The sequence below is a fragment of the Tachysurus fulvidraco genome, chromosome 11 (assembly GCF_022655615.1).
Source record: "Tachysurus fulvidraco isolate hzauxx_2018 chromosome 11, HZAU_PFXX_2.0, whole genome shotgun sequence".
NCBI lineage: Eukaryota > Metazoa > Chordata > Actinopteri > Siluriformes > Bagridae > Tachysurus > Tachysurus fulvidraco.
The window spans coordinates 22,273,586-22,298,376 of NC_062528.1; the positions used below are offsets into that span (position 1 = coordinate 22,273,586).

Below are 24,791 nucleotides of genomic sequence, written 5' to 3' on the forward strand. Positions count from 1 at the left end.
AAATATCTGTGAATATACAGTAAGTATTGTTAGTTTTGATTATTTTTTTTCACAAGTATCATTAGTTATTTGTGCTGCATTTCTCTTTCACTTTTGATCTACAGTATAGTGAAGTCTCGACCTGCCTTTTGCTTCATTCAGTGCTAAAGAAGTCTCATTCTGAAAGATTTTATTGTATAAACAGAAACTTTTGAGCAACTAAATCAAAAAGTGTTTATAGAAATTTTATTTCTCATAAAACACAAAAAGAAACCATATATTTGGAAAAAAATATCACATCAGTGAAATAAATCTGTAAAAGGAGTCTGTTTAATAACATTTTTGTTCTACAAACATACTAAATTCTGTGAATAGATTATATACGTAAATTATTTGTGAATTTTTGGATTGAAGAATTTGGTGATTCTTAATTATAAAAAAGTTACAGTTTCTGCACATAACAATGACACTGAAACATATTATTTGGAATCACACAAAGACACGGGTGAATCATAACTCCATATACAGAATCCAGCGTATAGAGGCTTAGTGAATGTGGTGTGGACTCTGTGGAGGAGCCTCATGGTGTCAGAGACGCTGTAGAAGGACAGAGTTCCTGCACTGTGATCCACATACACTCCTATTCTGGAGGATGATGGACCTTGGAGCTCAGTCTTAATGTTGTTGTGATAGAAAATGACAGAGGAAGAATAACACAGCAGACTCCAGGACTGACTGTTGTGTCCAAACCTAGATTGTTTACTCTCTCCTTTCCTGCTGATCTCTTTATATGAGACTGATATGTCCACATCACCACTCCTCTCCACCTCCCAGTAACAGCGTCCAGACACACTCTCCTTACACAACACCTGAGGCCAGTAGTCAAATCTCTCTAGAAGATCAGAGTATCGCTGTTGTGTCTCAACGCTAGTCACCACTCTGTTGTTCTCAGACAGAATGAGATGAAGATGTGCTGTGTTTGGATCCAGAGTCAGACAACAGAAATCTACAGTAATAAAATGAATAAATGTCCACAGATTAGTTATTAATCACAGGATTTATAATGTGTGTGTATGTGTGTGTGTGTGTGTGTGTGTGTGTGTGTGTGTGTGGTTTGTGTGTGGGTGTGTTTGCGTGTGTATGTTGTATGCCTACACTTCAGAAAATCTTCTCTGCGATCTGGTTCTGAAGGTAAAACCGTCTGAACTGCTGCAGCTGTGGAGACACAGAGACAATATAGAGTCCGAAAAATGACGTGGAAACAAAAATTTGTCACTTGTTTCAGGCAGATATGTTAATAATGTCACGTGTGTGTATGTGTATGTGTGTGTGCGTGTGCGTGTGTGTGTGTGTTGTATGCCTACACTGCAGAAAATCTTCTCTGCGATCTGGTTCTGAAGTTAAAACCGTCTGAACTGCTGCAGCTGTGGAGACACAGGGACAATATAGAGTCCGAAAAATGACGTGGAAATAAAAATTTGTCACTTGTTTCAGGCAGATATGTTAATAATGTCACGTGTGTGTATGTGTATGTGTGTGTGTGTGTGTGTGTGTGTGTGTGTGTGTGTGTGTGTGTGTGTGTGTGTGTGTGTGTGTGTTGTATGCCTACACTGCAGAAAATCTTCTCTGCGATCTGGTTCTGAAGTTAAAACCGTCTGAACTGCTGCAGCTGTGGAGACACAGGGACAATATAGAGTCCGAAAAATGACGTGGAAATAAAAATTTGTCACTTGTTTCAGGCAGATATGTTAATAATGTCACATTTTCAGTCTGGCATCTGTCCAGATTTTTACTTTTAATGCATCGACAATGATTTTCCCAAACAAGGGAGGTTGGTTTGTGTATATGTGGTTTGTTTGGCTGCTAAATGTTTCTTGATGTAATTTTATTCAGTCTTCTCACTTGCTTCATTCTTATTACTGTTATGAAGCAAAACAATGTTTGTTTGTTCACCTTCTGGTCTGATTTTGTTGAATTCCTCCTCAAAGAGTTGCTCGACTTGTTTTTTCAGATCTGAGAGAGATTTCCTCACTCCATCAAATGAGAGATGTTGATTGACAGTGAAGCTGAGTGAGTCGTCACATCCAGGAGAAACACAGAGAGACGGGAAACTCTACAGAGAGGAAACATCATAGAGAAGGAGAAAAGTGGACGAGAGGAGCGAATGAATCTCAGACTGAATCAGAACAAAGACACACTTGTGATCTCAGACAGGAACATTTCTTGTTGCTGTAATGATCTTTTAGGAGGAAACTTTGTGAGGAACAGCGCCCTCTGTAGATCAGACAGTGAGTGTTACCTGGAGGAAGTGGATGTCATCGTGTGTGTGTGAAAGCTGCTCCAGCTCAGTGACTCTCTTATTAAGATCAGCAATCTCCTGCTCCAGTTGATTCAGGAGTTGTTCAGCTCCACTCAGGTCAGCTTTCTCCTGAGCTCTGATCAGCTCTGTAAACTCAGAGCGCTTTTTCTCCATGAAGCTGATCATCTCAGTAAAGATCCTCTCACTGTCATCTACTGCTGCCTGTGAACGCGTCTATTAGAACACACACATTCATTTAAATATCAAATCTTACTCAATAATGTGTGTTTATGTGAATCCCTCAGTTTCCTCCTCACCTTAATAATGTCCACAGTCTGTTTCAGCTCCTGCACCTTCATCTGCTTCTCCTCTATCCTCTGCTGGAATTTCATCTGCTCCTCCTTTAGATCATTCTGAGACCAAATAAAACACATTTCATTATTTCTGCATCAGGAAATCAGCTTGTCAATATTAACAGCTAAACGTAATGTAATATAATGTAATATAATATAATATAATATAATATAATATAATATAATATAATATATTATAATATACCATTGAGCTTGTGATGTTTCATATTATATTCTGAATTTATATGTAAATCTGAATCACTTTATTTTACCAAGCACATGTGAGCATTCAACAATACACAGTGTACACAAGATCACCACACACACATTCTCACACAGGTACATGTGTCACCATCTGTGGCTTTTATCTTTTTAATATCAATTAAATCTAAATATATTAACATTAAAATATATTAGAAATGAACACAACTGAACAAACTGTTTTAAATGTAAACACCGTATTAATACTGATCTAGAACTTCCCCAGTCATTTGTGAACAGTATTTTACCTGTACAGTATAGTTACATTATATGAATAATATCAGGTGTCGGCTGTTCACAGTAGACTGTAAGATCAGACCAGATTAACACTTCTTACCAACATCTATTTAACATTTTCATATCACAGTGTATGGCAATCATGTAAAATGAATAGAAATTAGATTAGAAATAAAATAATAACACAAATAAATTGTCTTGTAAAATAATAATTATAATAATATCCGGTTCTCACCTGTTTTTCAGTTCTTTCGGTTTTAGTTGAAACCGTATCATGGCCTTTGTGTTTTTCCATCGTACACAAGTAACAGATGAAGCTTTGGTCAGTACGACAGTAGATCTCCAGCGGTTTGTCATGTTCAGAGCAGATCTTCTCATGGAGCTCTTCACAGGCTTCAACTAACTTGTGCTTCTTAAAAGCAGGAGACTGATAGTGAGGTTGAAGATGTTCTTCACAATAAGAGGCCTGACAAACCAGACAGGAATTAACAGCTTTGCGTTTTCTCCCGATGCAGGAATCACACTCCACATCTCCAGGTCCAGCGTAACAGTGAGTAGAAGCAGCATGGAGTTTCTTCAGCTCCTCCAAAACTTCAGCCAGCTTGTTGTTCCTGCATAAGTCAGGCCTTGTTTTGTGTTCCACTTTACACTGAGGGCAGCTGTAAACCCCACTCTGATCTTCTTTATCCCAGAATTCATCAATACACATCTTACAGACATTGTGGCCACAGGGAGTCTTTACAGGATCCTTTAGGAGTTCCTTACACACTGGACAGCTGAACCGCTCCTGATCTGTCGGCATATCAGCCTCAGCCATTTTCTTTGAGTCTCACACTGAGCAAGTGAGAGAGAATGACAAAGAGAGAGGGAGAGGGGGAGGGAATAAGAGACAGAGGGAGGGGCAGAAGGGAGGGGCAGGAGGCAGGCAACTCTGAGTTTCTTAAGTTTCATTTTTCGTGAAATGAGCTGTATGGTTTTGTTTGTGGTGTAGAGTGAGAGTGAGTGGGTGTGGACACATATATTGCACAATTTATTGATATCACTGATTCATTAACCCAGTGGTTAATGATTGATTCTTCGCCAGTGCCATCAGTTATTTGTGCTGTTTTTCCATTTCTCTTTTGATCTACAGTGATCTTGACCTGATTTTTTTCTTCTTCACTGAGTTCTAAAGAACTCTCATTCTGAAATATTTCATTGTATTAACATGAAGTTCATGTAGTTTTTAAATTATATTTTCATTTTAAGTCTTAAAAGATGCAGCAGTTTCAGAAAGTTTTATTATTTTTTGAAGACATGCATAAAAAAAACAAAAACATTTTTGGAAACATTGTAAAAAAATTTTATATCGGTGTAATAAATCTTATAAAATGAGTGAATTTATAATGTTTTAATAATATGTCAATTATTTGTGAATAGAACCCCAAGTCTAATCATAAATAAGTGAAAAATAATTATAACATAAATGTTACAGTTTCTGCACATAACAATGCCACTGAAACATATTATTAGGGATCACACAAAGACACGGGTAAATCATACTTCCATATACAGAATCCAGCGTATAGAGGCTGAGTGAATGTGGTGTGGACTCTGTGGAGGAGCCTCATGGTGTCAGAGACGCTGTAGAAGGACAGAGTTCCTCCGCTGTGATCCACATACACTCCTATTCTGGAGGGTGATGAACCTTGGAGCTTAGTCTCAATGCTGTTGTGCCAGAAAGAGACAGAGGAAGAAGAACACCGCAGACTCCAGGACTGACTGTTATGTCCAAACAAACACTCATCACCCCCTCCTTTCCTGCTGATCTCTTTATATGAGACTGATATGAGCATGTTACTGCTCCTCTCCACCTCCCAGTAACAGCGTTCACACACACTCTCCTTACACAACACCTGAGTCCAGTAGTCAAACCTCTCTGGATGATCAGGGTATTGCTGTTGTTTCCTACTGCGTGTCACCACTCTGTTATTATTAGAAAGAATGAGTTGGCGATTTGCTGTGTTTGGATCCAGAGTCAGACAATGGAAACCTACAGTAATAAATTGTTCACAGGTTAGATGTTAATCACAGGATTTACAGTATTATACGTGTGTGTGGTTGTGTGTGTGTGTGTGTGTGTGTGTGTGTGTGTGTGTGTGTGTGTGTGTGTGTGTGTGTGTGTGTGTGTGTGTGTGTGTGTGTGTTGTATTCTTACACTTCAGAAAATCTTCCCTGCTATTTGGTTCTGAAGGTAAATCTGTCTGAACTGCTGCAGCTGTGGACACACAGAGAAAAAATGCAGTCTGGAAAATGATGTGGAAACAAAAGTTTGTCACTTTTCATGTCACTGCACTTGTGTAAGTTACAAATGACTCGTTCTTAGCTTCGGACCAAGACTACATGTCACTATTAGTTCTACTTGATCTTAGTGCTGCATTTCGACACTATAGATCACAACATTCAACTAAATCGCTTATAAAATTACACAGGTATTCATGGGCAGGCTTTAAGTTGGTTTAGATCCCGGTGATCGATACAATTTTGTAGATTTAAATAGTGAATCGTTCAGTTTATTGGCAGTTAATTATGGAGTCTCTCAAGGATCAGTTCTAGGACCTCTTCTTTTCTGAATACACATGCTTCCCTTAGGGAATATTAAAGGAAGGCATGGGATTAGTTTCCATTGTTATGCTGACGATATCCAATTATATATCTCATCAAAACCAGATGAAATATCTAAATTGTCCAAATTAACTGAGCGCATTAAAAAGATAAATGATCTGTAATTTTCTGTTGTTAAATTCTGATAAGACAGAAATACTAATTATCAGTCCAAAAACCAGTACACAGAAGCTCTGACAATTCGATTTCCATTCAGAGGGATGTACTGTTACTAGTAGCACGACAGTGAAAGACCTGGGTGTTATATTAGACAGCCACTTGTCTTTAAAATCATATCACCCATATTACAAACACAGCCTTCTTCCACCTTAGAAATATTGGCAAGCTGAGAAACATCCTGTCTGTATCTGATGCTGAGAAGCTAGTTCATGCATTCATGACCTCTAGACTGGACTATTGTAATGCATTACTAGGTGGTTGTCCTGCATCTTTAATAAATAGGTTACAATTAGTCCAGAATGACGCTGCCAGAGTTCTCACTAGGACAAGAAAATATGACCATATAACCCCAATTTTATTTGTCAGACTGTATATTTATAATCACACCCTCCAGTGTCACCCAGATGAGGATGAGGTTCTCCTTTCAGTCTGGTTCCTCTCAAGGTTTCTTCCTTTACCATTAAGGAAGTTTTTTTTCTCACCACCGTCACCTGAGTCACCTCAGACTTGTTCATTGGAAATAAATACAAACACCTTTTATTTTATGTATATGTTTTGTAAAGCTGCTTTGAGACAGTGTCAATTGTTAAAATCAATATAAAAATAAATTTGATTTGAATTTGAACTTGTTTCAGACAGACATGTTAATAATGTCACTTTTTCAGTCTAGCATCTTTGCAGATTTTTTACTTTAATGCACCAACAATGATTTTCCCAAACATGTGAGGTTAGTTTGGGGATTTTTGTGATTAAGTTCCATTGACTGTTTGGCTATTAAATGTATCTTGTAATTTTATTCAGTCTTCCTTCTCATTTCTGTTATGATGCAAAACAACGTTTATTCACCTTGTGGTTGGATTTTGTTGAATTCCTCCTCACAGATTTCCTCGACTTGTTGTTTCAGATCTGAGAGAGATTTCCTCGCTCCATCAAATGAGACATGTTGATTGACAGTGAAGCTGAGTGAGTCGTCACATCCAGGAGAATCACAGAGAGACGAGAAACTCTACAGAGAGGAAACACATCATAGAGAAGGAGAAAAGTGGATGAGAGGAACGGATGAATCTCAGCACTCTCAGTAGATCAGAGAGTGAGTGTTACCTGGAGAAAGTGGATGTCATCATGTGTGTGTGAAAGCTGCTCCAGCTTCGTGACTCTCCTCTTAAGATCAGCAATCTCCTGCTCCAGTTGATTCAGGAGTCGTTCAGCTCGACTCACTTCAGCTTTCTCCTGAGCTCTGATCAGCTCCATCACCTCAGAGCGCTTAGTCTCCATGGAGGTGATCAGTTCAGTAAAGATCCTCTCACTGTCATCTACAGCTGCTTGTGAACGACTCTGTTAGAACACACACAAACACACACATACATACACACACACACACATACATACATACACACAAACACACACACTGAAATCTATTTTGATATCAACTCTTTATCTTACACTGACTCTATAATTTGTGTATTTAGGGCAGGGGTCGGCAACCTTAAACACTCAAAGAGCCATTTGGACCCGTTTCCCACAGAAAAAAAAAAACACAGGGAGCCACAAAACCCTTTTGACATCTAAAATAAAGATAACACTCCATATATAATTTTTTACCTTTATGGAAAGTGGAAAGCGCTCTCAAGTTTTGAAGACAGACAAGCGTGACATCTCCAACCCCCAAACAACCCTTATTTTTTTTCATTGGTTGTTGCGTTAAATCTTTCCCAGATATTTTCTGATTGGCTATTGTGTAGCCTCTTTTTTGATTGGCTGATAAGTGTCAGGCTTGACTAAGAACTGAGACGCGCTTGATTCCTGCCCGGTTCCATAGAGACTGACTGATACATTTTGGGCGCTGTGGCATATTAAATATATCAAAAAGAGACATCAAAATTTTAACTTGCAGGCTGCAGCAAACCAAAACTGCGTCTGCTTCTGTGAGCCGGATTTCGCAAGTCGGCAGTTATGACGCATATTTTGAGTGACAAAAAATTAAACACGGTTTATTTTAATGTTACAAGAGCATCATGATCTTAGAATTTAGAATTACATTTTTTTTAAACTAACTAACTAAAGTAAAATACATTTAAATTAAATATTTATTTTCCAAATCTACAGGAATGAAATATCTAAATTGTCCAAATTAACTGAGCGCATTAAAAAGATAAATGATCTGTAATTTTCTGTTGTTAAACTCTAATTATCGGAAATACTAATTACTCTCTCACTCACTCATTTTCTACCACTTTATCCGAACTACCTCGGGTATCTCACATTCACTCACGCAATCACACACTACGGGCAATTTTCCAGAGATGCCAATCAACCTACCATGCATGTCTTTGGACTAGGGGAGGAAACCGGAGTACCCTGAGGAAACCCCCGAGGCACGGGGAGAACATGCAAACTCCACACACACAAGGCGGAGGCGGGAATCGAACCCCGACCCTGGAGGTGTGAGGCGAACGTGCTACCCACTAAGCCACCGTGCCCCCCGGAAATACTAATTATCGGTCCAAAAACCAGTACACAGAAGCTCTGGCAATTCGATTTCCATTCAGAGGGATGTACTGTTACTAGTAGCACGACAGTGAAAGACCTGGGTGTTATATTAGACAGCCACTTGTCTTTAAAATCATGCATCTGCTTCTGTGAGTCGGATTTCGCAAGTCGGCAGTTATGACGCATATTTTGAGCGACAAAAAAAAGAAACACGGTTTATTTTAATGTTACAAGAGCATCACGATCTGAGAATTTAGAATTACACTTTTTTAAAAACTAACTAACTAAAATAAAATGCCAAATCTACAGAGATCCGCAGCAGAGGGATGAAAGAGCCACTTGCGGCTCCGGAGCCGCGGGTTGCCGACACCTGGTTTAGGTGAATTGCTGTTTCTTCCTCACCTTAATAATGTCCACAGTCTGTTTCACCTCCTGAAGCTTCTTCTGCTTCTCCTGGATCCTTTGCTGGAATCTCATCAGCTCCTCCTTTACATCATTCTGAGACCAAATAATCAGCATGTCAGTAATTATATTATATTATATTATATTATATTATATTATATTATATTATATTATATTATATTATATTATATTATATTATATTATATTATTGAGCTTGTGATATTATATTATATTATATTATATTATATTATATTATATTATATTATATTATTGAGCTTATATGTAAATCTGAATCACTTTATTTTAGAAAAGCACATGTGAGCATCCAACAATACACAGTGTACACAAGATCACCACACACACATTCTCACACAGGTACATGTGTCACCATCTGTGGCTTTTATCTTTTTAATATCAACTAAATCTAAATATATTAGCATTAAAATATATTAGAAATGAACACAACTGATTTTAAATGTAAACACCGTATTAATACTGATCTAGAACTTCCCCAGTCATTTGTGAACAGTATTTTACCTGTACAGTATAGTTACATTATATGAATAATGTCAGGCTGTTCAAAGTAGCCTTTAAGATCAGACCAGGTTAACACTTAACACTGCCATCACATTGTATGGCAATCATGTAAAATGAATAGAAATTAGATTAGAAATAAAATAAATAATAGATTGACTTGTAAAATAATAATATTCAGTTGTCACCTGTTTTTCAGATCTTTCTGTTTTAGCTGAAACTGAATCATGACCTTTGTGTTTTTCCATCGTACACAAGTAACAGATGAGGCTTTGGTCAGTACGACAGTAGATCTCCATCAGTTTGTCATGTTCAGAGCAGATCCTCTCTTGGAGCTCCTCACAGGCTTCAACTAACTTGTGCTTCTTAAAAGCAGGAGACTGATAGTGAGGTTTAAGATGATCTTCACAAAAGGAGGCCTGACAAACCAGACAGGAATTAACAGCTTTGCGCTTTCTCCCTGTGCAGGAATCACACTCCACATCTCCAGGTCCAGCGTAACAGTGAGCAGAAGCAGCTTGGAGTTCAGTCTTCTTCAGTTTCTCCACCACTTCAGCCAGTATGTTGTTCCTGTATAATACAGGCCTTGTAGTGAAAATCTCTCTACACTGAGGACAGCTGTGGACATCCTTTTGATTCCAGTGACCATTAATACACACCGTACAGAAACTGTGGCCGCAGGGAATAGCCACTGGATCCGTCAGGAGTTCCAAACACAACAGACATCTGAACTGATCCTGATCTGCTAAAATACCAGCCTCAGCCATTGTTCGGTCTCACACTGAGCGAGTGAGAGAGAATTAGAAAGAGAGGGCGGGGGATTGGAAAGAGGGACAGTGTTAAGGAGGGAGGAGCAGAGGCAGGGGCAGCTTTCAGTTTCTTAAGTTTTGTTTTCTGTGAAATGAGCTGTCTGGTTTTATTGTGGTGTAGAGTGAGAGAGACTGTGGGTTTGGCTTTAAACACAATTTAGGTGTACAGACATTTTCAAGTTCAAGTTCAAGTTTTTCTTTATTGTCAACTCTTTCACATGTACAGTATATACATAAAAAAGAATCGAAAATGTATTTCTCTCAGTCCCAAGGTGCAAAATATTAGCAATGAGATTTAAATAAAGTGCAAGTGCAAATATGTAGATGCAGTGGAGAATAGGCAGACCAATGCTGCACAAAGTGACTGGTGCATGTTTCCTTCAATTTTGTAGTGTAAATGAGATTTCCTGTGATTTACAGTAAAGACTCAAGTGAACTGAATATTGCATTGGATATATTGATATTTATAGGAATATATCCAATTCAATATTCAGTTCAATTGCATATTTTGATGTGTTTTTATCATTGCTGGAGTATTTAATCAGAAAATTGTAATTAAAGTCACTGATTCATTCACCCACAATCATTGCATGACGCTAAGCAGACTATGCCTCAGGATGGCATCTGGCCTGGACAGGGTGTGTTCGAGAAGGCTAAAGGCCTGTTCTGCTGAAATGGGTGAGTCACGTCAGTATTTGTTCAACCTGATCCTGAGGCTAGGGAGTGTGCTAATACTGTTGGTCTGAACTCACACATTATGAAGTCTTCCTCTATTTGCTACACTTACTCTAATCTGGATAAAAGGATTGGTGCAGTGAGAATCATTGTTTTTTATTTATTTAGTGCATTTATAACCATTCACGCGCCCCATACCCCCCCCCCACACACACACACACACACACACACACACACACACACACACACTACGAAATAAGCTGGCAAGAGTGGGAGTGGACTCACCCCTTGTAAGATGGATCACAGACTCACTGATAGGCCACAGTATGGAAGGCTGAATGGCTGCACTTCAGATACTGTGGTCAGTGACACCAGACGCTGTGCTCTCTCTTGTACTGCTCACAAAATGCACATCTGACTTCTGAACATTAAGCTCTACCATACTCAGTAATACGTTTTAGACACTGTGATAGTTGGCTGTGTCAGGGATGGACAGGAAGGGGAGTACTTTGTGAGGTGGTGTGCATCCACCCATCTGCAGCTGAACACCTCCAAGACTAAGGAAATGGCTGTGGATTTTCATAGGTATAAACTACAATCTCAACCTGTGTCCATACAAGGGATTGATGTGGAGATTGTCAGGACCTGCAGATATCTGAGACTGCAGCTGGATGATCAGCTGGACTGTACCAATAACATGGAAGTATAAATAACATGGAAGTATAAATGACAGAGCCATTTATACTTCCTTAGGATGCTTGCATCCTTCAACATCTGCAAAAAGCTGCTTCACATCTTTTACTAATCTGTGGTCACCACTGTCTTTTACTATGCTGTAATGTGCTGAAGACAGACTGGTGAGGAGGGCAGGCTCAGTGGTTGATACAAAGCTGGACTCACTTTTGACAGTTACAGAAAGAAGAACACTTGATAAACACACACCACCCTCTTCACTGGCAGATTGCTGCCTCTCTGTCATGCTCCACTGCAAGACTTAGGAACTGGACATTAGACCTCTCAGGTGTGCCAGAGTGAAAACATACAAAATTAAGGAGTGACTTAGTACAGTTTATTATCAGCATTTACTCGTCTTTACATATTTTTTTTCTGTTTGCAGATGTTTGGGAGTATCCATCCATCCATCCATCCATCCATCCATCCATCCATCCATCCATCCATCCATCTATCTATCTATCTATCTATCTATCTATCTATCTATCTATCTATCTATCTATGTATCTATCTATATAGAATTTATTATTAAAGCGCTTTTAATAATTCACATTGTCTCAAAGTAGCTTCACATAAGTATAGAAATAGAATCACAATTGTATTGTTTAAAGTTTCAAATTAAGTTATTATTTATATTTAACATCTACTGTATCCCTAATGATGAAGCCAGAGGCAACATTGGCAAGGAAAAACCCCATGAGAAGATAAGAGAAAGAAACCTTGAGAGGAACAAGACTCAGAAGAGAACCTTATAATAATTTGGGTGATAATGGACAGTAAATAATGCCAATGTAAATAATGTCCTTTCTACAACAGTTTGTAATTGAGTGGAATTAAGCAACCAAGAGCTTCTGAGGACTTAATGAGTCAGCACAATTTCCAAGTTCACCACAGACCCAACACTAATTCCTTCCTGCCGAAGTCTTCAAATGACTGCTGATGAAGACCCGAGCACAAAGCTGACTGGCACGGGATTAGTTCAAAAGTTGTGTGACAATCTCCATGTGGCCCCAACCACAGCAATTCCACGAGTCATGTGCAGTCCATGCAGATCAATCCGTAGCAGAGGGCACACCAGGGGGCGAGATTGCAACAATGGGCAGGGCATCAGGATTGATGAAGCGATATTATCTACATGAGCTTCAAGTGAGTGACTGAAGTCAAACTCAAACTTTTCAAGGATATTGGAGGTAAAGGAAAAGTTTGATATTGACCTATAGTTGAACAGCTGGCTTGGATCCAGGTCTGTTTTTTTTTTTTATTGAAGGTTTGATAACCGCTAGATTAAATGATTTAGGTGCATAGCCAGTTCAACATAGAAGGGGTTCAGAAGTCATTGGTCATATCTGTTTAAAGTAACAGTGTAATAGCATTTATTTGTTCTCCAAACATCCTACATTCTGTAATAATAATATATGTAATTTTTTTGGGAATAGAACCTTAACCCTAAAAAAATAAACTTAATTTTAATATAAATGTTACAGTTTCTGCACATAAAAATGACACTGAGCCATATTATTTTGGATCACACAAAGACACGGGTAAATCATAACTCCATATACAGAATCCAGCATATAGAGGCTGAGTGAATGTGGTGTGGACTCTGTGGAGGAGCCTCATGGTGTCAGAGACGCTGTAGAAGGACAGAGTTCCTGCACTGTGATCCACATACACTCCTATTCTGGAGGATGATGGACCTTGGAGCTCAGTCTTAATGTTGTTGTGCCAGAAATAAACAGAGGAAGAAGAACAACGCAGACTCCAGGACTGACTGCTGAATCCAAACTGAGATTCTTTACCATGTCCTTTCCTGCTGATCTTTTTATATGACATTGATATTAACACATCACCGCTCCTCTCCACCTCCCAGTAACAGCGTCCAAACACACTCTCCTTACACAACACCTGAGGCCAAGAGTCAAATCTCTCTGGATGATCAGAGTATTCCTGTCGTGTCTCACTCCGTGTTACCACTCTGTTATTCTCAGAAAGAATGAGTTGAGGATGTGCTGTGTTTGGGTCCAGAATCAGACAACAGAAATCTACAGTGATAAAATGTAAATGTTAATAAAAAGGTTAAATGTAAATCACAGGATGTATAATAATGTGTGTGTGTGTGTGTGTGTGTGTGTGTGTGTGTGTGTGTGTGTGTGTGTGTGTGTGTGTGTGTGTGTGTGTGTGTGTGTGTTAAACCTACACTGCAGAAAATCTGCTCTCCTATCTGGTTCTGAAGGTAAAACCGACTGAACTGCTGTAGCTGTGGAGACACAGAGACAAAATTGAGACAGAAAAATAACGTGGAAACAAACATTTGCTACTTGATTCAGACAGATATGTTAATAATGTCACTTTTTCAATCTGGCATCTGTCCCATTGACTGTGTTGTGTACACCTACATTGCAGATTGTGTTCGTCGAGCATTGGTCCTGAAGTTAAATTTTTCTGTTCTGCTGCAGCTGTAGAAGCAAAATGGAGACAAAATAACGCAGGTGAGCAAACAAAGAGGAAAAGCCCTTCTTAATTCTGTTATAATACAAATCAAGAGTTTGGTTGTTTACCTTGTGGACGGATTTTCGGCAATAAGACTTCCTTAACTCTTTTTTTCACATCTTAAAGTAAATAAATATTACCCAATATCAGTAATCTGGAATAATCATAAAATATAAATGATCATATTTAGACTAAACATTGTGTGAAGTACACCTACATTGCAGATTGCGTTCGTCGATCATTGGTCCTGAGGGTAAAATTTTCTGTTCTGCTGCAGCTGTAGAAACAAAATGGAGTTTTAGTTTCTACAGTTTCAGGTTTTAATCTAAGGCAGCATGTTTAATTCGATTTTGATTAAGTTCTGTTGGTTTTTCTCTAGTAAATTATTCTTGATTTCTATGTCTGTCTAATCATGCTAACACTTTGTGATTTTCTGCAGTCTTGTTCCTGCTTACTTCTTATTTCTGTTAGATGAATTTCATGGCTCTTTTTATTAAGATACAGAAACAATGTTTGCTTGTTTACCTTGTGGTTGTATTTTGTTGAATTCCTCTTCAGAGTTTTGCTCGACTTGTTTTTTCAGATCTGAGAGAGATTTCCCCGTTCCATCAAATGAGAGATGTTGATTGACAGTGAAGCTGGGTGAGTCGTCACATCCAGGAGAAACACAGAGAGACGGGAAACTCTACAGAGAGGAAACACGTCATAGAGAAGGAGAAAAGTGGATGAGAGGAACAAATGAATCTCAGACTGAATCAGAACAAAGACACACTTGTGATCTCGGACAGGAACATTTCTTGTTGCTGTAATGAGCTTTTAGGAGGAAACTTTGTGAGGAACAGCGCCCTCTGTAGATCAGACAGTGAGTGTTACCTGGAGGAAGTGGATGTCATCATGTGTGTGTGAAAGCTGCTCCATCTCAGTGACTCTCCTGTTTAGATCAGCAAGCTCCTGCTCCAGTGGATTCAGGAGTCGTTCAGCTCGACTCACTTCAGCTTCCTCCTGAGATCTGATCAGCTCCTTCACCTCCGAGCGCTTTTTCTGCATGGAGCTGATCAGCTCATTAAAGATCCTCTGATCCTCTTCTGCTGCCTGTGAATGCACCTTTTAGAACACACACACACACACACACACACACACACACACACACACACACACACACACTTACAGTGACTCTATAATGTGTGTGTTTATGTGAATCCCTCAGTTTCCTCCTCACCTTATTAATGTCCACAGTCTGTTTCAGCTCCTGCACCTTCTTCTGCTTCTCCTGGATTTTCTGCTGGGATTTAATCTGCTCCTCCTTTAACTCATTCTAAAATCAAATAAAACACAATCCATTTTTTCTGCATCAGGAAATCAGCTTGTCAATGATAACTGCAGCTAAACCTATAAAAATATAATATAATATAATATAATATAATACGATTGAGCTTGTGATGTTTCATATTATATTCTGAGTTTATATGTAAATCTGAATCCGAATCACTTTATTTTACCAAGCATATGTGAGCATTTAACTCACAGTGTACACAAGATCACAAACTGTTTTAAATGTAAACACCATATTAATACTGATCTCGAACTTCCCCAGTCATTTGTATTCAACAGTATTTTACCTGTACAGTTACATTATATGAATATTGTCAGGTGTCGGCTGTTCACAGTAGACTGTACGATCAGACCAGATTAACACTTCTTACCAACATCTATTTAACATTTTCATACCACAGTGTATGGAAATCATATAAAATGAATAGAAATTAGATTAGAAATAAAATAAATAATAGATTGACTTGTAAAATAATAATATTCAGTTCTCACCTGTTTTTTAGTTCTTTCTGTTTTAGTTGAAACTGTATCATGGCCTTTGTGTTGATCCATCGCACACAAGTAACAGATGAAGCTTTGGTCAGTACGACAGTAGATCTCCATCAGTTTGTCATGTTCAGAGCAGATCCTCTCTTGGAGCTCTGCACAGGCTTCAACTAACTTGTGCTTCTTAAAAGCAGGAGACTGATAGTGAGGTTGAAGATGATCTTCACAATAAGAGGCCTGACAAACCAGACATGAATTAACAGCTTTGCGTTTTCTCCCTGTGCAGGAATCACACTCCACTTCTCCAGGTCCAGCGTAACAGTGAGTAGAAGCAGATTGAAGTTCATTTTCCTTCAGTTCTTCCACCACTTTTGCCAGCTTGTTGTTCCTGCATAATTCAGGCCTAGTATTGTGAGTCACTTTACACTGAGGGCAGCTGTAGACACTCCTCTGATCTTCTTTATCCCAGAATTCATCAATACACACCTTACAGAAATTGTGGCCACAGGGAGTCGTTACAGGTTCCTTCAGGAGTTCCTGACACACTGGACAGCTGAACCGATCCTGCTCTGTTGAAATATCAGCCTCAGCCATTTTCTTGGAGTCTCATACTAAGAGAGAGAAATAAGAAGAGAGGGTGGGGAGTTGCAAAGAGGAACAGAGTCAACAGAGTCAATGAGAGAGGTGTCTCTCATTGAGGTGTGATAGGCAACTTTCAGTTTCTTAAGTTTTGTTTTCTGTGAAATGAGCTGTCAGGTTTCATTTTGGTGTAGAGTGAGAGGAAAGTGGGTGTGGCTTCAAGCACATAATTCAGGTGTTTAGAAATTTTGTAGTGTAATTGAGATTCCCTGAGATTTAAAGATTCAAGTGAACTAAATATTGCACTGAATATATTCTTATAAATTTTTGTCTCATGACCAAATATTGCATATTTGAATATATTTTTATCATCGCTGGAATATTTATTCAGAAAATTGTAATTAATTTCACTGATTTATTCACCCACCATCATTAGCAAGTTTTCATAGAGCTGAGGAGGTTATGTCTCAGGAAGGCAAAAAAGGGTGTGTTCGAGAATGCTAAAGGCCTGTTCTGCTAAACTGGGTAAGCCACCACAGTACTTGTTCAACCTGATTCTGAGGCTAGGGAGTGTGCCAATACTGTTGCTCTGAACTCACACATTATGATGTCTTTTGAATGGCTGCTTCTCCATCTCCTCAGACCACAGGTCCACCACACTCAAGATCCACTGCGGTTTGTGTACCAAGCAAAGTTGGGTATAGATTCCATCCTCTATTTGCTACACAGGACTTAGTCTCATTTGGATAAAAGGAGTGGTGCAGTGAGAATCGAGTACTGTGGTCAGTGACACTGAAGCACCACAGGGGACCGTGCTCTTTCCTATACTGTTCACCCTATACACATCTGGCTTCTGAACTTTGAGCCATATTCAGAAATTCTTGGTTGACACTGTGATAGTTTGCAGTGTCAGGGATGGACAGGAGGGAGAGTACTTTGTGAGGTGGCGTGCCCATTTTCAACAAAACACCTTCAAGCCTCAGGCCTCAGGCAATGGTAGTGGTAGTGGATTTTCATAGGTATAAACCACAATCTCAACCTGTGTCCATACAAGGGATTGATGTGTAGAGCCTATCATGGATATGGAGGGTATGGGGGGGGGGTGTAACTGGGACGCTGGGTAACCCGTTGAGCCTTCTGGAGACATTGTGGGCTTCAATCAATGAAACTTTGATGAAGAAGGGTGCCCACATAATGACCCCATTCACATACCTTACCCTTCTTTTCACCACTCCATACCGACTGCTACTGTAACAGACCTAATCTGTGAGTGGGAGTGCATGTTGACATTATACTGAGCATTGTGATTTGTGTGTGTAATACATTTTCCACTCTGAGCTCACCGCAGATGGTGTGGGGGCATGTGCACAGTAGGGGAGTGTTCTAGGGAAGTCTTGGTGTGGAGCACCACGTTGGTGTGCCGTGAGTAATAATAATAAAAAGACTTTGTGATCAAACGATGAGCCTCTGTTTGTTATTTTTTTTTTAAATTTACATTTCAGTTTGGGTGAACCCGATGTTAAACGCTCGGTTACACTACCATTAAGAGTTTCCTACTAAAGGGATTGAAACATCTATTAGTTGTACTGATCTTCTGGAAGAAAGCCCAGTGACTGTTGTGAAAGTGCAGCTGATGACAAGGGAAAGATCTTGTGACAGCATGGAGAGACACCTGACAGGAGGAAATACACCCCAATGGGGCTGAAATGAGCCAGCTTCCCATATCAGCAGGGTACAAGGGCCACCTTATCTGGCTATGATACATTCAAAAAGAAGAATACCCCTAGAGTCTGCAAGAGCAGGGACTCAAGAAGAATCAATCAACTGAAATGTCAGACAGAATGTGCAAATAGCAAAAAGTACAGTTCAGTTATGAAAGATTCTGATGGCTTGTGGAAAGAAACTGTTACACAGACTGGTCTTGAGGGACCAAATGCTTCAGTACCTTTTTCCAGATGGCAGGAGGGTGAAGAGTGTGTGTGAGGGGTGTGTGGGGTCATCCACAATGCTGTTGGCTTTGCGGATGCAGCGTGTGGTGTAAATGTCCCTGATAGAGGGAAGAGAGACTCCAATGATCTTCTCAGTGGGCTTCTCAGTGATGCAGCTGCTCAGAATGCTCTCAATGGTCCCTCTGTAGTCAGGATTGTGGGGGGAGGGGGTGCCTTTCTCAGCCTTTGTAGGAAGTAGAGACGCTGCTGGGGTTTCTTAGTGATGGAGATGGTGTTGAGTGACCATGTAAGTTCTCCGCTAGATGAACACCAAGACATTTGGTGCTCCTGACGATCTCTACAGATGTCCTTTCGATGTTCAGCAGAGAGTGGTCGCTCTGTGCTTTCCAGAAGTCAACAACCATCTCTTTGGTTTTATCAACATTCATAGAACGGTTGTTGGCTCTACACCAGGCATTTAGCTGTTGCACCCCCTCTATGTTTGCTGACTCATCATTCTTCCTGATGAGACCCAACATGGTTGTGTCATCGGTGAACTTAATGATTTGATCTGTGATCAGTGAGTCAGCAGAGTGAACAGCAGTGGACTGAGCACGCAGCCCTGGGGGGCTCCAGTGTTCAGTGTGGTAGTGTTGGAGATGCTGTTCCTGATTCGGACTGACTGAGGCCTTCCAGTCAGGAAGTCCAGGATCCAGTTACAGAGGGAGGCATTCAGTCCCAGCAGGCTCAGCTTCCCAACCAGGTGCAGAGGGATAGAGAGAGTGGGAGATTGATTTTAGGTATGATTATAATATTGTGATCATTCAAAGTGCAGACAGGGACTCTGGCAAGACTAGCTATGATAGCCAGAAGGTGACACAAACATTAAGGCCTCCTGGGACATAAAACTCCTTTACCTTGAAAAGCTTTTCATAAAAACCTACACTAAACAAATGTTTTTTTAGCCTGGACTTAAACACTGCGTCTGAGTCTCAAACACCACATGGATGGTTATTCCAAAACTGTGGGGCTCTCTAAGAAAAAGCTTAATAAATATATTCATATTCAAATAAATTCATTCATTCATTTATTCATGCCTACTTTATTCATGCCTACTTTTTATTTATTTTTATTTTTTAATGAATCGTTAAGGATCACTCAGGTACTGTGCTGTGAAACCATTAAGTGATTTATAGGTCAGTAATAGTATTTTATAATCAGTGCAAAATATGACTGGGAGCCAGTGCAGTGTGGATGTGTTCATATCTTTCTGGACTAACTGGAGTTTGTTTATGCTCCTACTGGAACATCCAGACAGTAAAGCATTATAATAATCCAAGCTAAAGGTAAAAAAGGCATGACCTAGTGCTCCGTATCCTGTTGTGACATGATATTTATTTTCTCAGAAATATTACTGAGATGAAAGAAAGCTATTCTGTTGATATTATCTAAATGAGCTTTAAATGAGAGACTGATGTCAAAAATCACCAAGGTCTTTTAGTGCTACACATGATGAAATAGAAAGACCATCTCGAGTTCCTCTGTTAAACAGAAAGCTTATTTCTGACTGCCTGTAATACTAGAAAAAGCATTTGTCAATCTTATTAAGCTGGTGTGTCTCATCTGACTTAGCTGAAACATAGAGCTGCATATCATCATCATAACAGTGGAAGCTTATACCATATTTATTAACAATTGCACCAATGGGTAGCATATTGTTAGAACTTTGGCCATTTGTTTATGTTCCTCGTCACATGTCTGCCCTGCCTTTGTCTGCTCCTCCTGTTTCTACACACCTGTTTCCCATTGTCATTGTCTATTAACTGTGCCGCGTTGCCTTGTGCATTGCGGAATTTACTGTTGTTTTGTCTTGTTGTCCTGTCTCTAGTACGTGACATGTTTTGTGTCTTTTGTTATTAAACCCCATTTATATGGCAATCCTGCATTTGGGTCCGTTTTATTCCCGCGTTCATGACACATATATAGGGAGCAAAGCAATGGGCCTAAAACAGAACCCTGTGGAACACCGAATATAACCTTAGTATATTTAGAGAAGTCACCATTTAAATCTACAAACTGATAACGATCAGTCAAATAAGACCTGAGCCAGGAGAGGGCTATCCCTTTAACACTAACAACAATTGCTATCCTATCAAGTAAAATAGTATGGTCAATGGTATCAAAAGCTGTCTTAAGATCAAGTAACATGAGTAAGGATACACAGCCCTGATCAGAGGCCAGTAACAGGTCATTTACCACTTTAACCAGCATTGTCTCTGTGCTATGATGAGGCCTAAATCTTGACCGATACATTTTATGAGTGTTATTTCTATGCAGTTATGAGCATAACTGCTGTGCTACAACCTTTTCTAGAATCTTGGAGATGAAGGGGAGGTTTGATATTGGCCTATAGTTGACCAATTTAAAGTTCCATTTTTTTCTGTTTATCTTTTGATCTATTGTTCATCCTGGACCTGAATTCTGCTTCATTCGGTGCTAAAGAACTCTCATCCTGAAAGGACTTTTATGTAGTTTTTCGATTTTTTTTTTCTTCGTTTGAAGTATTAAAAGATGCAGCAGTTTAAGAGTTTTATTACTGTAGTTCTGAAGTAATGCATAAAGAGCAAACATTTTTTGTAAACATTTCACATTTTCCATATTAGTGTAATAAATCTTGTAAAAGGAGTCAGTTTAATAACATTTCTTTGTTCTACCCTAACCCTAATTATAAACCCTAAGTTATACTTAATTCTAACATAAATTTTACACTTTCAGAACATAACAATGCCACTGATACATATTATTTTGGATCACACAAAGACACGGGTAAATCATATCTCCATATACATAATCATAGACATAGAGGCTGAGTGAATGTGATGTGGACTCTGAGGAGGAGTCTCATCAAGACGCTGTAGAAGGACAGAGTTCCTGCACTGTGATCCACATACACTCCTATTCTGGAGGAAGATGGACCTCAGAGCTCAGTCTGAAATGTTGTTGTGCCAGAAAAAAACAGAGGAAGAAGAACACCGCAGACTCCAGGACTGACTGCTGAATCCAAACTGAGATACTTTCCTGCTGATCTCTTTATATGAGACTGATATAAGAATACTGTATAACCGCTCCACTCCACCTCCCAGTAACAGCGTCCACACACACTCTCCTTACACAACACCTATCGCTGTTGCGTCTCACGGCATGTCACCACTCTGTTCTTCTCAGACAGAATGAGTTCAGGATGTACTGTGTTTGGATCCAGAGTCAGATAACAGAAATCTACAGTAATAAAATGTCCACATGTTAGATGTTAATCACAGGATTTATAATAAGTGTGTGCGTTGTACATCTAAAATCCTCTCTGGTTCTGAAAGTAGTGCAGCTGTGGAGACACAGAGACAAAATTTAGACTGGAAGATGATGTGGAAACAAAAATTAGTCACTTGATTCAGACAGATATGTTAATAATGTCACTGTTACGTCCCACTATGCATCTAGAACAGGGGTCGACAACCTTAAGCACTCAAAGAGCCATTGGACCCGTTTCCCACAGAAAAAAAAACACCGAACCACAAAACCCTTTTGACATCTAAAATGAAGAGAACACTGCATATATCGTTGTTTACCTTTATGGAAAGTATAGAAAAAACTGTAGTGTGTTGCATTTATAAAAAGAATGAACTGCTATCGAGTAAACGAAATTTTATTTCTGCAGGCAAACAAAAATATTTTGAACAGTTTGAACTAACCTTAACAAAAAGGATGCTGGGTTGAAGGTTACTTTCAAATAAAATGTCCAATGTCTAATTGAGTCCTCTTCGTATTCGTGACATCAACATTTTAACTTGCAGGCTGACGCAAACCAAAACTGCGTCTGCTTCTGGGTCGGATTTCGCAAGTCGGCAGTTATGACGCATATTTTGAGCGACAAACAAATTAAACACGGTTTATTTTAATGTTACAAGAGCGTCATAATCTTAGAATTTAGAATTACATTTTTAAATCTAACTAACTAAAATTAAATAAATTTAAATTAAATATTTTTTTTCGAAATGTACAGGGAGCCGCAGCATTACATTACATTACATTACATTACATTACGCAGCAGAGGGATGAAAGAGCCACTTGCGGGTTGCTGACCCCTGTTCTAGAGGATATGAAGACGTAACACGTGTAAATTTACTTATTAAAATGCGGTCAAAAAAAAACCTTTTCCCTGTTGATGAAGTGTGGTGTGTGCGTTCAGAAAAACAGGCAGAGACGGAAGCCGAGTCTGGCTTGCTTTTCAGTAAAAATAATTCAATATAACAAAACAAACACCCAATAAAACAATAAACAGTAAACCAAATATACATCCAAAATAGCTATTTGACCAATTATATACAACACAAAGGTGAACGATAACAAAGTGAGAGACAAGAGCGGCACTAAATAAAAGAACTCTATAAAACAAACACATTAACGAAACCCCAATACAAATACTAAGCTAAGCATAAGAAAACAGAAAATCTTCAGCATAGAATGCCACTAACCATGCTGCCTAATAACATAAATACAAAGATCAGAGAGGACTGGAATAAGCATCGTTAAACAGAGAGTCGAGTACGCAGCATAAGCTTCAACAGCAGCATCATACAAGCAAACAGCAAGCAAACGCAGGTGAGCAAACAAAGAGGAAAAGCCCTTCTTAATTCTGTTATAATACAAATCAAGAGTTTGGTTGTTTACCTTGTGGACGGATTTTCGGCAATAAGACTTCCTCAACTCTTTTTTTCACATCTTAAAGTAAATAAATATTACCCAATATCAGTAATCTGGAATAATCATAAAATATAAATGATCATATTTAGACTAAACATTGTGTGAAGTACACCTACATTGCAGATTGCGTTCGTCGATCATTGGTCCTGAGGGTAAAATTTTCTGTTCTGCTGCAGCTATAGAAACAAAATGGAGATGAAATAATTATGTGGGAAAAAAAAGCATGAAATAAATGAACAATTTGATTCCTCACTGGTTTCAGTGTCTCATCTCAATGGGGCATAGTTTCAGGTTTTAATCTAAGGCAGCATGTTTAATTCGATTTTGATTAAGTTCTGTTGATTTTCTCTAGTACATTATTCTAGATTTCTATGTCTGTCTAATCATGCTAACACTTTGTGATTTTCTGCAGTCTTGTTCCTGCTTACTTCTTATTTCTGTTAGATGAATTTCATGGCTCTTTTTATTAAGATACAGAAACAATGTTTGCTTACCATGTGGTCTGATTTTGTTGAATTCCTCTTCACAGATTTGTTCGACTCGTTTTTTCAGATCTGAGAGAGATTTCCTCACTCCATCAAATGAGAGATGTTGATTGACAGTGAAGCTGAGTGAGTCGTCACATCCAGGAGAAACACAGAGAGACGGGAAACTCTACAGAGAGGAAACACATCATAGAGAAGGAGAAAAGTGGACGAGAGGAACGAATGAATCTCAGACTGAATCAGAACAAAGACACACTTGTGATCTCAGACAGGAACATTTCTTGTTGCTGTAATGAGCTTTTAGGAGGAAACTTTGTGAGGAACAGCGCCCTCTGTAGATCAGACAGTGAGTGTTACCTGGAGATAGTGGATGTCATCGTGTGTGTGTGAAAGCTGCTCCAGCTCAGTGACTCTCCTCTTAAGATCAGCAAGCTCCTGCTCCAGTGGATTCAGGAGTCGTTCAGCTCGACTCACTTCAGCCTTCTCCTGAGCTCTGATCAGCTTCTTCACCTCAGAGCGCTTTTTCTCCATGAAGCTGATCAGCTCAATAAAGATCTTCTCACTGTAGTCTACTGCTGCCTGTGAACGCATCTGTAAGGACACACACACATGCACGTTGTAATAGAAAATGTTGTGAATAACAAAAATGAACATTGAATATTCTGTACCAATACGCTCACACACCAAAAACTAGGAACACTAAAAAAGTAACAAAGGGAAACTGAACTGTTTCCAGTTGCACACTAGATTGAAAAAACAAGAACATTGCAGGCTGCAGGTGTGTGGATATAACGGAGACTAAAGGAGTGACCATTGCATTGCTTGTGCAACGCCAAGACCGTTGCACTGCCTATGCTAAAACAAGATTAGAGGAAGTCATGCACATTGGAAGACACACATAGCTCCATGTATAAAAGGAGAACTGCCTTACATCCAAGTAACACTCTGTTCAGACTTAGGTTGGGGCAGACTGACTTCACACTTGCAAGTGTATTGAATAAAGAAGTTTGATATTCCACAGGACTCTGCTGCGTTCAAGATTCAAGATTCAAAGTGTTTATTGCCATATGCACAGACAGAAAGCATGTTACCCTGCACAATGAAATTCTTACTTTGCTTCTCTGCAACTTAGTGAA

General features: G+C 39.2%; 3 protein-coding genes and 1 long non-coding RNA gene across 6 annotated transcripts; all 4 read right to left on the reverse strand.

Annotated features, from left to right (window-relative positions):
- Positions 1–291: 291 nt before the first annotated feature.
- On the reverse strand, positions 292–3,988 carry LOC125138313 (E3 ubiquitin/ISG15 ligase TRIM25-like). Of its 2 annotated transcripts, XM_027176096.2 has the most exons (8): positions 3,365–3,988; positions 2,596–2,691; positions 2,279–2,512; positions 1,933–2,092; positions 1,589–1,648; positions 1,344–1,403; positions 1,135–1,194; positions 292–985 (listed from the first exon to the last, which is right to left on the reverse strand). In XM_027176096.2, the coding sequence occupies exons 1-8, from the start codon at positions 3,944–3,946 to the stop codon at positions 459–461; spliced, it is 1,779 nt and encodes a 592-aa protein (XP_027031897.2). In that variant the 5' UTR covers positions 3,947–3,988; the 3' UTR covers positions 292–458. The 2 variants fall into 2 exon arrangements, with proteins under 2 accessions (XP_027031897.2, XP_027031898.2); XM_027176097.2 differs by lacking the exon at positions 1,344–1,403.
- A 401-nt stretch (positions 3,989–4,389) lies between these two features.
- LOC113661699 (E3 ubiquitin/ISG15 ligase TRIM25-like) lies at positions 4,390–10,177 on the reverse strand. Its single transcript, XM_027176105.2, has 6 exons — positions 9,567–10,177; positions 8,845–8,940; positions 7,054–7,287; positions 6,799–6,958; positions 5,327–5,386; positions 4,390–5,161 (listed from the first exon to the last, which is right to left on the reverse strand). The coding sequence occupies exons 1-6, from the start codon at positions 10,143–10,145 to the stop codon at positions 4,638–4,640; spliced, it is 1,653 nt and encodes a 550-aa protein (XP_027031906.2). The 5' UTR covers positions 10,146–10,177; the 3' UTR covers positions 4,390–4,637.
- A 1,837-nt stretch (positions 10,178–12,014) lies between these two features.
- LOC113661696 (E3 ubiquitin/ISG15 ligase TRIM25-like) lies at positions 12,015–16,623 on the reverse strand. 2 transcript variants are annotated; one of them, XM_047820359.1, is made up of 9 exons: positions 15,909–16,618; positions 15,304–15,399; positions 14,958–15,188; positions 14,610–14,769; positions 14,302–14,361; positions 14,153–14,203; positions 13,991–14,050; positions 13,792–13,851; positions 12,017–13,636 (listed from the first exon to the last, which is right to left on the reverse strand). In XM_047820359.1, the coding sequence occupies exons 1-9, from the start codon at positions 16,494–16,496 to the stop codon at positions 13,110–13,112; spliced, it is 1,833 nt and encodes a 610-aa protein (XP_047676315.1). In that variant the 5' UTR covers positions 16,497–16,618; the 3' UTR covers positions 12,017–13,109. The 2 variants fall into 2 exon arrangements, with proteins under 2 accessions (XP_047676316.1, XP_047676315.1); XM_047820360.1 differs by lacking the exons at positions 13,991–14,050; positions 14,153–14,203 and having other exon boundaries at positions 12,015–13,636; positions 15,909–16,623.
- Positions 16,624–20,985: 4,362 nt separating this feature from the next.
- On the reverse strand, positions 20,986–23,842 carry LOC113661710. The gene is made up of 4 exons (XR_003445092.2): positions 23,665–23,842; positions 23,287–23,346; positions 23,138–23,188; positions 20,986–21,791 (listed from the first exon to the last, which is right to left on the reverse strand). It is a non-coding gene; the product is annotated as an uncharacterized LOC113661710 (long non-coding RNA).
- Between the last annotated feature and the right edge of the window lie 949 nt (positions 23,843–24,791).

Bases quoted from the DNA above. Each gene is read 5' to 3' on its own strand.
- LOC125138313 (XM_027176096.2), bottom strand. From the start codon at position 3,946: ATGGCTGAGGCTGATATGCCGACAGATCAGGAGCGGTTCAGCTGTCCA. The intron at 1,649-1,932 runs GTGAACAAACAA...GTGTCTCCACAG, and splicing joins CAACAAAATCAGACCAGAAG to CTGCAGCAGTTCAGACGGTT. The intron at 1,404-1,588 runs GTAGGCATACAA...GTGTCTCCACAG, and splicing joins CAGAGAAGATTTTCTGCAGT to CTGCAGCAGTTCAGACGGTT.
- LOC113661699 (XM_027176105.2), bottom strand. From the start codon at position 10,145: ATGGCTGAGGCTGGTATTTTAGCAGATCAGGATCAGTTCAGATGTCTG. The intron at 8,941-9,566 runs GTGACAACTGAA...ATTTGGTCTCAG, and splicing joins CAGAAAGATCTGAAAAACAG to AATGATGTAAAGGAGGAGCT. The intron at 6,959-7,053 runs GTAACACTCACT...TCCTCTCTGTAG, and splicing joins ATGACATCCACTTTCTCCAG to AGTTTCTCGTCTCTCTGTGA.
- LOC113661696 (XM_047820359.1), bottom strand. From the start codon at position 16,496: ATGGCTGAGGCTGATATTTCAACAGAGCAGGATCGGTTCAGCTGTCCA. The intron at 14,362-14,609 runs GTAAACAAGCAA...TTGTTTCTACAG, and splicing joins CAACAAAATACAACCACAAG to CTGCAGCAGAACAGAAAATT. The intron at 13,637-13,791 runs GTAGGTTTAACA...TTATCACTGTAG, and splicing joins GAGAGCAGATTTTCTGCAGT to ATTTCTGTTGTCTGATTCTG.